General features: G+C 39.3%; 2 protein-coding genes across 2 annotated transcripts in view; both read right to left on the minus strand.

Moving 5' to 3' along the window:
- Window positions 1-1517: 1517 nt before the first annotated feature.
- mfsd5 (major facilitator superfamily domain containing 5) lies at window positions 1518-4048 on the minus strand. Its single transcript, XM_015385332.1, has 2 exons — window positions 3915-4048; window positions 1518-3629 (listed from the first exon to the last, which is right to left on the minus strand). Exon 2 carries the CDS (start codon window positions 3545-3547, stop codon window positions 2102-2104), a length of 1446 nt encoding a protein of 481 aa, XP_015240818.1. The 5' UTR covers window positions 3548-3629; window positions 3915-4048; the 3' UTR covers window positions 1518-2101.
- Window positions 4049-6309: 2261 nt separating this feature from the next.
- The window catches only part of LOC107091523 (nuclear receptor subfamily 1 group D member 1-like), a 14830-nt gene continuing 7265 nt past the window's right edge, over window positions 6310-13874 (minus strand). The window contains exons 2-8 of the mRNA XM_015385507.1: window positions 13249-13557; window positions 13044-13132; window positions 12814-12958; window positions 9232-9818; window positions 8955-9140; window positions 8632-8842; window positions 6310-7662 (exon numbers count right to left, since the gene is read on the minus strand). Coding sequence (XP_015240993.1) covers window positions 7466-7662; window positions 8632-8842; window positions 8955-9140; window positions 9232-9818; window positions 12814-12958; window positions 13044-13132; window positions 13249-13557 — 1724 coding nt within the window. The 3' untranslated portion in view covers window positions 6310-7465. The remainder of the gene's footprint in view (window positions 7663-8631; window positions 8843-8954; window positions 9141-9231; window positions 9819-12813; window positions 12959-13043; window positions 13133-13248; window positions 13558-13874) is intronic.

Genomic DNA, 13874 nt, shown 5'->3' on the forward strand with positions numbered 1-13874 from the left:
AAATACATGATATTTAGTATTTATGAGAAATATAAGTCCAGCTGCCTGAACATCTCTTATAGCAGTCTGTATCCATCATCTAAAAATGAAAAAAGTGGGGGGGAAAAAAGAACAAAACAAAACTTATAAACAGGCATGGCCGTCTGCCAAAAGGATGGGGAGTCAGAGCACCAAGAGAAATCAATCAGAGAAACAGCCAAAAGGGTTGTGGTAACTATGGAGGAGCTGCAGAGCTCTACAGCTCAAGTTGGAGTATCTGTCGACAGGATCGGATTCAGTTTTTGCTGATCCCAAGGGAAAATAGCCTTTTCCAATAGTTACTAAAACATACACAATGGTTAAAAGGGATGATGCGTGCCCTTAGATCAACACTATAATCAGTCTGACTTCTAATGAGGCGTGTGTTATCCCTGATATAAACTGTCTGATCTGTTAGGATAATTATCATTGAAGATGTGTGAGTTTATTACACCTTGGTATTGGCTTCCTGTTGCCCATCAGAACTGACGTTTTAATCTAATTAAGACAGTTCCTCTGTCTGGATATAGTTATAATCGTCATTCAGTATGTGGCAAAGATTTGGAAATGGAATGAAAGCGGCCTCTTTCAGCTAAGAACAAAGTGTAATATTTTGATAAGGCTGGAGCCATGGATGTCTCATCATCTGTATGATGTAAAATAAGATGATTTGGCAGACTGGAGATGTATAAAATGCCTTTTTAACTGTTAATCAGGGCCACTTCCTTAGAGGTGAGCAGCTGCCTTCTGTAAACTCTAAGAAATTTCTCTGATCTGAGTAAGATTATAATTTCAGAATCTGTTGTCATGTCTCCTGGTTATTTAATACATATAAGTTATGAAGTGTTATTTAAAGAGTTTGTTCCGAGTGATCTCTTTTCAGGGAAAAGAACCGGAGAGATAGAGCATCAAGGTGCATACACAGAGACTATCTTTAGCAGACCCAGATGCAAATAAACAGTATGCCTGACAAACAACAGTGTACATTTCCCCGAACACACCTTTCCTATAACTTAATGGCTGCATGATGCTAAAAGGTTCTCTTTAGTAAAGATAAAGGATAAGAGAGATGGTTTGATTTGGAGTAATATATGGGCAATCATGGAGGAAAACCTGTTAAAGAATGTGAAGGACTTCCCCTTCCAAAAAGACCCACATATACGGCAAAACATACAGTTAGAATTACAAAATCTTTCAAAAATAATTTCCATTCAATATGAATGAACGTTGATTTCTTTTGCAAAGTAAAACAGGGAAATATTTCAGCTTCTAGATAAAAATGTACATGGAAAAAAGACCTGCAGCTGTAACTATGACAAAATGTGATTATAGAAAATATTGGAGGATGCTGAATAAAATCTTTTACCAGACCTCTCAGTTTTATTTTATAAATATGTTGAAGGCCATTTATTCTTGCACACCACTTCACAACTATGTGATACTTTAATTTGGTAAAATCCCAAATTAAAAATACAGTTTTAAGAAATGTCAAGGGTTAATTTTTTAATACATTTCAATGCAATGTAACTTAACTGAACAGATCAAAGACAAGTTACCCAGAAAATCATAGCCAAATAAAACAAAGACATGTTTCTTATAGCCAACATGTGTACTTTTATTTAAAAAAAAACAAAAAACAAACAAACAGAAACACATTAAGAAAATATAAAGAAATTACAAACAGATCCAAATGAAATGGCAAAGGCATACTGGTTTACATAGACCACCATTATCTTTTGCCATTTCTTTTTTTTTTTTTTTTTTTTTAAAGCTTTTATGTTGCTGACCCTAATGAAGGCTCTGACCTTTATTTAAAACTGTTTGCTTCATACAGATGGACACATGGAGCTATGTATAACTGATCTGAAATTTGCTGTAGAATCACTCCAACCCTGTACAACAGGATGCATTAAAGCTTCATAACCCAAAAAGTAATAACAAGCAAAGACAAAAACCTAAGCTTAAATTTACTGAACATCCTTGTTGATATCTTTTATTGGCAAATATAAACACAAGTTTATTCCAGTCAAGTCAGACAGAAATCAAATATTTTATCAGTTATTTCTTTAATGGATCTGCAGCTTCACTCCATCTCCCCCTCCCCTCTGCATCCCTCCAGTCTGAGGTCTGAGTCATTCCTGCTCAGGGTGAAAAGACTGATGACAGCCATCAGAGCTGCCAGCATCATGGCGGCGCAGCCTCCGAACATGTGTCTTGTGCCACCGCCGCCCTCTCCACCTCCTGTTCCAGAGACTTCCCCGTGGAGTGCCAGCAGTCCCAGGCAGGCTAACAGATGCAGCGGTAGTCGGAACCAGGCCAGGACACCGGCCCGTTTCTCCTCTGGGATTACTCTTCGCTGTAGGAAGCTGACTGCAGGGAAGTAAAGTCCACAAGCCAGCTCCAGCAGCAGGAAGGCTAGGAAGGAATCATGAGGCCTCGGCTGCCCTGGCACGGTAGAAAAGGTTAGCATGAAAAATGAGAAGAAGGCCATCAGGATGGCAAGGCAGAGCACCTGACCAGGCTGCAGATGATAACGAGTTGAAGTGGCTAAGCGGTACAGCAGAGAGCCGACCATACTGGCAGCCATGAGACAGGAGAAGACGATTCCTAGCGGGGGGCCATGAGGGTCAAGAACTGGAGTCCACAAAAAAACAAATATGTAGAGGACACTTTCAAACAGCGCCTGCACTCCACCTAAGAGCAGGACCCTCTTGTCCGACAGCAAGCAGCGCAGTCCGTCATGGCAGCTGCGTGAGAATCGCTCTTTAGCAGACAAACGAGCAACACCTCCATTTGCAGAGCCATGTATCATTGTTTGTTTCTCTCCTTCACCTCCTTCCGCTTCCTCCTTACCCCAGTCTGTTAGTACCACCCAACCGCAGCAGCCCAAGCAGGGTACAGCCAGCAGGAAGGGAGCTACTGGTCCAAGGTGCAGCCACTCAGCCAGCAAGTTAGCCACAAGCCCCGCACCCACGGCCAGGCCATGGTTCCAGGTGGCAACTTTATTAAAGGTGCTGGGGATCCATTCTTTAGGAAAGTCGTGGACCTCTACATGTCTGTGCACATACCAGGATTCAAAGGTGGTGGCAAGCAGGGATGTGGACAGCCCCCCAAGGATGCGACCCACGATTAAAACAAAGTAGTCCCTGGACAGCTTGGTGAGACAGCAGGCGGAGTAGGACACACAGAAGAGCAGACATGTCAGTCTGCGGCCCAGAGCTTGAGGGAGCCAGCCTGAAAAAGGAGCAAAGAGGACACAGGAGGCCAGTCCGCACACATATAAAATAGCTATTTGAGATTCCAAGAAGCTGTAATGACGGTAGAGTTTGTAGAGGTAGGGACCCTGGAGCCAGTCTGCCCACAGGGCCAGGAGGTATGCCCGTAGAAATATACTCTGGAAACGACGGAAAGCCGGGTTGGCCACAGCAGTGGGGGTGGACTGAGGGGGGGTGAGGCGGCGTGCTGTGAACTCCAGGCCAACACACAGAGCCAGCAGGACAATTATGGCAAAATATGCGGTCACCAACATGTCGGATCAGAATGGCAGCCAGTTAGAGACAAAACCGAGTTTCAATTGTGATCACAATTATTTTTCTCCTGTACTGCTGGACCTGGAAATAAACACAAACAGAAAAGTGTACAACTGAGTAAAACTATGTTATCATTCATCACCCACTTCTACTCTGATTTTCTCTGCAAAACACAACAGTTAGGAAAAATTTGTTGCACTAAAATATAAAGCTGAACTCGTTTACATTGAATCGAACGCGAACAGTTCCTGTAACTGTCGTTAGCATGGAAGCTAACATGCTACCACCAACATAAAGGCGAATGTTTTTTAAAGCAGAAAGATAATTATTTTTAGTATATAAACTGGGGCGTCCAGTGTATCTTACCGTATCGGTTAACATCGCTCCCATGTTAAACCTGTGATACAATAAATAATAACACTGAGATAAAAAGAGAGACTAGGATTGTAGCAAGTGTAAATTAGCAAACACATCCTCTTCCTGGATCCCTATATAATATTTCGCCAGCAGATGGCGCTCCTAGCTCAAATATTCACTGATGAACATAAACCGTCACGTGGTACAAATAATGACTATTTTTTCTCTCTCATACATATTATAATTAGTTAGAAAATGGGCCAATTATATTATTTCTAATATCGTTTAAGTATGTATATTTTAAACATATAAAAACCTGAACATTCTCCATTGTGGGACAATAAAGGGATTTTTTATTCTATTCTAGATTAATCTTTATTAATCATTTATATTAAACTATATAATTGTTAGTTATGTAACCATTAAAATAAAATGATTATAAGAAATGATTTGTGTTCAATACATGTATATAATATGCTTTGGTTTAATGATCTGAAACATTGTGTGATTTAAAAATTAAGAAAATTATAAGGCTAAAGCTTAATCTAGAGACATCTTTTACTAACATTTGCCCATATCATGACATAACTACCACTTAAAAAATGATTTCCAGAATTAATGCTTGGATATAATGTTTTTCATTTCCACAAAGGAACCTTCTAATAAAAACAAAAGAGTTTTATTTGGATCTTTTACGTCCTTAGAACATGCTTATTCTCAAGCAACACATGAAGTTAAGGGATAGAAAGATTTGTTCTTAAGAACTTTCCCCTGATAGGTTAGGCATGCAGATTGCTGCATAGAGAAACTTATCTGAAAATTACTCATGAATGATAAGAAAGTCAATGTGAAAGACTCATTTCAGAGTAACTCGGAGTACCTTTGTGGCCTCAGTTGTTATATATCTCAACGACTACAGGGTAGTGGTTTTTCATTTCCTGCATTTGCTCACAGTCTGTGACTTAAAGCTGTGAGTTAGGTTACAGTAGTTTATGAAAGAACCTCTGCTATTAAGCTGTATTCAAACTTGATGGCATCAATAAATATTTTTCTTTATAAAACTTTAACTATTTTGAATATATTGAAAAACTTTTACTTGATAAGTACAAATATAAAACAGATTTTTTTGAAACCACTGTGGTAATCATCTGTTGTTAGTGATATAAAACTTTCCAGTTTGAAGTATTTTTACGTGATATGATTAAAGTTTAATGAATGTTAGTTGTAATCTGAAATTCAGTTTATTGCAAACTAGCAAACAGTTCTTATTATAAAACTTGAATTAATTATTTTTGTTTTCATTTAACCTCTATTTATCCAGGTAAACGTTTTTAGAGCCACTTTTCATTTACAAGCATGACCTGGCAAAGAGCCTGGATGAATAAATAAAATTATACAGTACATATAACATAGCACAACATTTACATTCAAAAAATAGATATAAATAAAAATAGATTAGATTAGATTAGATTAGATTCAACTTCTAATAGAAGTGAAAAATGTGCTAAGGGTGAATTTAGAAGGTTATCAGCAGGAATGAGTCAACTCTAGTGCTTTGAATGTTCTGCTTTAATGTGGAGATAGGGATCAGACCTGGAAGTTTGAGGGTGTTCTAGAGTGTGTTCCAGTTCTGTGCTGCAGCAAAGACAAAGGGTTTAGTGCAAGAGTGAAGGATGTTGCAGAAGAGCTGAACTTTATTATGTTACTTGATCTTTTTCAAAGTGTTCTAGTACCATAAAGAAGGGATGGCAAGTAGAGAGGTTTCTAGCCCAAGATTGTCTTGTATATGAAGAGACACCAAAGGAATGTTCACAATATAGTTTTATTTTATTTCACATGATTCCACTTTATTCATTGCAGTATTTTTTTCCCTGTAATTTATCATTAAAGTTTGTGTTATTCATTTCACAAAATTTATTTTTGTATAATTTGTTTCCTAGGTTTAACTTTTTTGGCTATTTTATTTAACTTTTGGATATTTTTTTCACCAGCTTAACCTGTTTGTGTTTATACCTTGTATTGCTTAACTTTGCTCGCCTTTTGTTTACATTAACTATACTTCATTTTACTTTGCTTTACTTCATCATTACTTTATTTATTCGTATTTTAATCTATCCTAATATAAGATTGCTTTATTTTGTTCTCATCATAACAAGCATCTATTTGTTCTGAAACGTAACTAGTTTGATTTCATCGCCACTGAATCAGGAAACCCTTATTTTCTGTTATGATCATAGTGAAAGCTTTAGACATAAGCCTCAGCTTACATATGTTCACTGATTAAGTGAAACACCCAGAATCTGAAAAAAAAAAAATCTGGAGGACATTTTGCCAAACAGGTGCAAGAAAGGACACAGAAACAGAATGATGCACAATTTGAATTTTATATCATTGTATACTTCTATTCAGGAGGAAAAAAAGAAAGTTTACAAAATGTACAAGGTGCGCATATTAGCCATAATCAAACAAGCAGTGAGAAGATCGGATTAGATCCTTCAGCCAAAAAATATCTCTTTTGTTTGTATGACAAACATTGGGGGGCAGAGGATGGGTTCATGAGCTTTAAGTGCTGGTAATATCAAGGATTATGCTGGTTAGTTATAATATGTGGAAGTGTGTCCAAGACATCTCAGAATCCCCTTCAACACAGTCCTCTGTGCTTTACCCCTTCAGCGTATAGCCAGAGCCCTCGCTGAGTACAGGAAGGCAGAATACATTCTTCTTTATACCAAACTCTATCCTTCAAATCTCTGATGCATATTATACATACATAATAGGGTAACATAATATTTACAAAGTGACAGAAATGAACAAAGAAGTTTTAAGGTTCACTGTGCAGGGAGTGTCTCCATTGGTTCATATGTGATAAAAGTACGATGATCCAGACAGAAAGTTAATCTGAAATAATTCAAAAGCCACTGATGTATTTCAGCACAAGCTCTGGTGGAAAATGGGACAGAATGCATCCTGTTGTACAAAAGTGACACATTAAGCACAGAAGTCTTAATTCTGATGGTATGTTTATGAAACAGAAATCACTAATTAACTTAACAGTTGTGGCTTCACTATAGTTTATGTACAGCTTCCCTTTCTTCTAAATATGACTAACATCTGATCATTTACCACCAGTGGTCCCTAATTATTTACCATGTTGTTCATCTATTTTCATCCTCTAGCTGCTGCCTACTCATAGTCCAGTAATACTTTGTGAACTTAAATAGATCAAGTGAACTTGACCGAGTTTCTTCTAAAGCTTGATAATGAGCAAATACACAAAAGATCTGTCTAAGATTGAAAAAGTAACTCTATTAATTAAGATTTTTCTGGAGATAACAGTGATTTATGTACATGAGTTTTATGGATGTGTATCTTTTTATCTTAAAAACATTGCATATGTATTAAACATGAGTTGGAAATAGGTCCCCCCCCCTCAATTGTTCTTTTTTGCACATTCTTCATATTGCACCACATCTTGTCTCTCGCTTTTAAAGGAAGTCCTGTCTTCATAAAGTCTGTATTTCAATGTCTTTGCTTTATTCCACATGAAACCAGTCTCCTTCTCATGGGTCAATTCGAAAGGCCAGCAGTTTGTCGGAGTGCAGGTTGTTGAGGGTTCGCAGGTCTGGCAAGCGCAGCAGGAGTTTGGGGAAGAGGGCCGAGTCGTCTGGGCGTCGGCGACCGATCAGTGATCGGAGGGCGCGGATCAGACCCTCCTGAAGCTGCTCCACAGCTCTCATGTCTGAGATCCCAGAACGGTCTGCAGGATACACAGGTTCACAGTGTGAGCTGATAGGTACTTAATCAATAGCCTTAATTGTTCTGAAGCAATTTCTTACTGATCTGAAGCATACTCAATACTTTGAAAAAATATTCAGCACTTTTTATTGTTTTCACATTTTTGTAACTTTTCACTCACTGATGTTTATCTTATTTGGATTAAATATTATGGACCATCACATAGCAGTGTAAACAGTAAAAGCTGAGAGTGATAAATGGTTCAATTATTAATATTATTTATCCCTTTCTCAAAAATCATATCTCAGTGTGCAAGTGTTTGGACTATCTTTGCAGAGCTTTGCACATCTGGAGATTTTTTTTTTTACTGGACTTTGAATGGGACATTATGTAAAAAGGAGGTGATCTAACCATTTCCTGAGAGACTCTAACTCTTGTATTTAGAGTACTAGTTCTACTGAAGAGATAACCTCCAGTTGATGTTCCTGTGTTTTGCAGCTTCTAACAAGTCCTCATCCAGTTAACTCTGTATTTAGCTCCACCAATCTTCCCATCAAACACAATCAGCCTCTATAGCTCTACTATTTTACTATAGCACTACTGATGAAAAGCATACCACAGCATTAAGCTGCCACCACCATATGTTACGGTTGGCATTGTAATTAAGTGAGTTTCCCCTTTACCCCTGACCTGTTTAGTGTGTCTCTTGGGTTTATTGGGCTTTCTACTCACTAATCTTTACCATCAAACTAGATGTGAAATTAAATCACTCACAGCTAGACTAATCAGATGCTAATTAGGCAGCATCTGAAGATATTTGTTTGCACTGATAATGGATAAGGCGTATCAGATTAAAGAGTAGGTTTACATTACTCTATCAAATAGACTCCCAAAGAAAGAAATGTAATGTTTGTTTTATTTATAATGTTAGAAAACTGTAAAGAATATGATGACTTTTGAAAGGTAATGTAAAAATGTTTTTTTCTATTACCTGCAGAAACCAGAACCACAGCCATGAACAGAGCCATTTCATCAGGCTCCAGCCCCAGGGAGCCCAGCTTCTCACTGAATTCAAACATTGCATCCAGAAGAGACCCCATGCCCAAGACTCGCAAAGTTGACAGGGGGTACGTTTGACCATTTAAGAAGGTTACTGTACGCTGCTCGGCATTGAACAACGTGCAAAACCTCACCATGAGTACCTAAACACACAAATACACACAGAGAAAATACATCAGTGGATATAGAGTAATATATGATTTGCAATCACTCACTGTGTGGAAAGTTTCAAACAAATCATATTGGTGAGATTACCTGGAAGGTTCCGGACTTTAACAGCATGACCTGGTCCTGTTGGCTTAGCTCTTGGAATCCAGGAATGCCCTTGGCAAACTCCACCACCTCCTTCACAGCAGGGGTGAAACACTGAGAAAAGGACTCCCATATCTCCTGACTCGTTCGCTCTGCTCCTGATACAGGGCACGCATTGAGGGGACAGGCCTGGGGGAGAAACAGAAGTATGCACAAAACCATCAACTGCTTGTCAAATAAGAGAACTATTAGCAATACTTTTTTATTTTATCACACCTACCAGCACTTTTGCTCCTTGTGCTAATTTCCATGGACAGGAGGCTGCATTTTGGGCAACTTCTCCAGTGGGAAAACTGCTATGATTGGAGGGGCTGACCCTTTGCCTCATTGCAGCATTTGATTGGCTTTGATTCTGGTTTGTTGACACTAAATAGGAAAACTGATTGTTGTCCACTTTGTGAAACACAGGTTGGTTTTCATTAGAGGTGACAGGACACATAGCTGCGTGCGAAACGGGGCAGGACTGATAACTCTGGGTGGAACTGGGATGAGATGGTGCTTGGAAACTACCATCCCGAGGAAAGGTTGAAGCATTGTTGTTGTTGTTGCTGCTGCTGTTGGAAGCGGAAATGCTGGCCCTGTTGGAGGATCTTTCATGGCTGTTGTTGGTGGTGAAGATGTCCCGATAGGCTCTGGATATTGTCCCAATGGCCTCTTTTGAGCTGCAGTCATCTGTGCTGTTGGTACTCTCCATAATGGGAGAGTCCATATCCATGGGAGCTGACTCATTCAGGCTGTTCATGTAGCTCTGCATCTCATCAAGGAGTCTCTGCTTCTCCCGTTTAGGAATGCGGCCAAAACGGACAGCTAAGGATGACATGAATATGAAGGAGAAACATTAAAACTCAGGCTTGGCACATTTTATCATTTTATTTATATCTGAAGTTATTTCATATTTGTTTTTAATCACAAAACTCAATTTTTCAGCAGTCTTTGTAACGATAAAATACGTCTAAATTTAATCAAACAAAACAATGAAAATCATAACGAATCAAGAGCTCCGGAAAGAGGAGGCATGTGCATTACACCTATTAGGAAGAGTTAAGGAAACAGACTGCAAGAGAAATATATGATTTTTGAGACCCCAAAGGTCTCAAAAATCATACAAGATTTCTGCAAATTTTTAGTTAAATCTCTGCCTTCTTCCCCCCCTTCTCCTGAACCCATCAGCTGGAGAGAGGCTATTTATAGTCTCCCTGCTGCCATCTCCCTCATCCTTCTCTCCATCCAGCCCTGTTCTCTTCTTCCAGTCCTCCCTCTCTTGCAACTGCAAGTAGGGCAGTGGGGCAACATGAGCATGATGTCAATGATATGAAGGTGGCAGAAGAACAAAAATTGGGGGGGAAAGGTAGGTTTCAGGTTTGCATATGAGTCAAGGAGAGAGCAAAGATAACGTGAAAAAGGTTGACATGAAAGACTGCAAAATGTTGAAAGTGAAAAAGAGAGTGTGAGGGACTGCATGTCTGTGAGTACCCACAAGATTATGTTTGATAAGGCAAGGAGAGCTAAAACTGGAGCAACTTCAAAGACTTCTGCAACCAAGGCAAGGCAAGGCATCATCCCAACACCAAGTGCTTTACGTGGAACAGAGGTACAGATATTCACTTAAGAAACAAAAAACATGTCGGAAAAAAAGTATTTAAGCTCCAAGTAAAGAGAGGCAAACACTAAAAGATATTAATTTAATTCAAATAGCCAAAATGCAAAGCATGGTAACATTAAAACGTTTAAGTAATATTGAACCTTTATGAGAAGGCTGCAATAAATAATTAATTTTTTAGGTCAGATTTGCTGCCTCCTCTATTTAAATTCTGATCTTGGAGTCATTGTGTCTGATAAACTAAAATCCTCTATATTGTCCCTGTGGTAAGGCCATCAACAGTTCGGTCAGGGGATTATGAACCAATAAATCAATTGTATCTTTCTTAAAAATGGAGCCAGTACAGTGATCTGAAGACGGGACAGTGGCTCCTTTGTAGTCTCTTGTGTCTTTTTAAATTATAGTAAAAAACCTTAGACTTTCAGGAGCACATATATAACTTTTCTTTTCTGCTTTTATCAATATCTCGGACACACCGACTCAGTGAGTGCAAAGAAGTTGTGTTGTCACAACTCCTTTGTGACAACTCCATGTGTTGACACAACTACAAAAGTCTTCAACTTAGGTATGGTAAGAGTACTCAGCATAGAGGAGTTGTAAAAAAAATAAAATGTATATACATATATGTATATATATATATATATATATATATATATATATATATACATACACACCCACTTTTTCCACCAGTCAGTATAATACAATCGGCTGTGTTGAATGCAGCACTGAAATCCAGTAAAGGACAGCTCTTCTTAATGCAGGATGACAGTTCAGTGCGATCAGGCAACAATGATTTTAATACAAACTAATGTCATTCCTTGTGTAGAACTTGAGGAACTTTCTGAAATATACTGATGATGTTTTAGGTCAGATGCGCCACAAAGAGCGAAGCTGCATTTAGCAAATATGCATCCAGCTTGCTGTCGCCTGCAGGAACTTATGATGAGGAAGCACACGATGTGAGATTAATCCCCTTTTATTATGTTTCAAAACAGCCAAAGTCAGACTAATGAGCTGCTTTTCTAAATATGATGCTCCACTTAGAGGAACAAAAAGTGTGCCAGCCTAAAAAAAGACTTTGAACATTTGCTTATTGCAGAGTCTAATTCGCACAGCTGCCTGCTGGTGTGAAATCAGGGTGTACTATTTATTGTGGGCTGCAGGCAGTTGCATGTGGTTTTCCTGTTTTCGTAATGGTTGAAACAGAGCAAAAAGGGGTTTCTAGGTTGTGGTCCTGAACATTTTCTAAAATGTTCCCCCGTAGAGGGGTCGGCCTGACTGCCTTCTTGTGGAGCTGCAGTGTTATCGCCTAATTTTCTCTCTGCACCAGAAGTGTCAAGCACATGCAGAAATAACACTAACCTCTTTACTAGATTAGGCAATGCAGAGTGGTGGAGGATGGAGATAAGCAGAAGCCATACTGAGAGGAAGAACACAGGCAAACTACACTACACAAGTAGGTCACGATGTGTGAGTAGACTGTGGGGACAAATCGTTATTGTTTTTCTAGGTCAACCAAACGGTTCTTTTAATGTGGGACGATAGGTGATCAATCAAGTCTCAGCTTTCTGAGGTAAAACCAGGTGAAAGTAGAGCCATGCCAGAGGAAGCCTGTCCCAACAATGTTTTCTGCATGCTTTGCTTAATTGCTGCTCTGCTCCCTATTATCAGCAGCGAGATGTGCGTACATACACAACATAATCAAGCTGACCCTGTTCCAATTACCCAAAATAATTCTTGTGTTTGCTGCAGTTTTTCAGATGATAGATGGCTTGAGGGACTTCGGGGCTCCTTTTCTCATAAATCACTGTCCGAGCGGGAGTGTAGGAGAGCTGAGGGAACAGTGTCGGAACATAAAGGGGGGGGTATTAAGGTAAATGTGTTGTGGGAGGATGCTGCAGAGGGCAGCAAAAATACACTCAGAAACTTATTAGAGTGATACAAAGCCAGGTGATTTGTGGCATTGTGGTGACAAAATAGAAGTGAAAGACAGGTGCAGGTCCTCTAATGAGAAAGTAACTGAGCTACTGGCATGATGACCTAAAAACCTCCTTTCTATCAGACCTACATACAGTATGAGCACTGAATTTCTTTCTGGCTGTCCATTTCTCTGCTGCCTTGGCTAATCAGAACACTGTGACATTTTGGCAGCACTGCACAAGGTTTTCTCTCATTAAACAGAAATACATCAGGACGTCTCACCATCTCTTGACATGCCGACAGAGATGCATTTCTTGAAACGACAGTGCTGGCATCTGTTACGGTTCATGCGCATGATCAGACAGTTCTCATTTTTGACGCACATCTTGTAGTTGATATTCTGCTGGATGCTGCGTCGAAAAAAGCCCTGACACACAAACAAGGGTGCAAGAGTTAAGGAAATTTGAACACTTTTAAAAACTGCCAGCATCTCTTTCTTTTGAGTGTCTCACCTTGCAGCCCTCACATGCATGCACGCCATAGTGGAAACCAGATGCAATGTCTCCACAAACTTTACAGAGCAGGACCATTCCACCAGTTTCTGGGGATGGAAACAATAATAATTAGATAATGATTTTTTTTTTCTTCTCAAAAGGGAGAATAGATGTATGTATATAAATAGTTGGATATAAAAAGGGAGAAAAAAAACCAACTGACTGGTAAAGGTTCCTGCAAATCCGCAGGGCCTCTTTCCCGCAATGGGATGTGCGTAGGGTTGCTGTTGAGCAGCTGTGGATGGGGAAGCACTGTAGACATCTGGGAACTGGAACACCAGTTTGGAGGTTGGGGTGCTGCCCCCAGTTTCCCTCCCCTGTTTGAGCGCCCCGATCTCTGTGAAGGTAATCTCTTCTGGAGATGAAGGCTGGGAGTGTGATGAGGGGGACTGTGTTTGGTACCCACTGGAAGGGCTGCCAGGGCTTGGACTGGCGCTTCCTGATGATCCTGCATACAGGATGACACCACCACCTGCAAAGAGAAATGAGGGACATTAAACATCACAGTCACTAAAACTTTAGGTTTATGATTACAGTTACATCCAACTTTGCACTTCATTGTTTGATTTTTACAGAAAAGTAAAAATGGAAATATCTTCAATATTTTTTGGGTCATCTTTGTTTACAAACTGAATATAGGAAACGATTAAAGATTGTTGCATTGGAATGGAGTTGAGGCACGATTTTGAAAATGGATCGGAGTCAACCAAGTGCTCCCTTTCTGCTTTGAGTTGAAAATATCAGATGCGTAGTTTGATAATCCATCTAAACTTTTTTTTTTATGTCATT

The sequence above is a fragment of the Cyprinodon variegatus genome, unplaced genomic scaffold (genome assembly GCF_000732505.1).
Source record: "Cyprinodon variegatus isolate N-32 unplaced genomic scaffold, C_variegatus-1.0 Scaffold16, whole genome shotgun sequence".
NCBI classification, from domain to species: domain Eukaryota; kingdom Metazoa; phylum Chordata; class Actinopteri; order Cyprinodontiformes; family Cyprinodontidae; genus Cyprinodon; species Cyprinodon variegatus.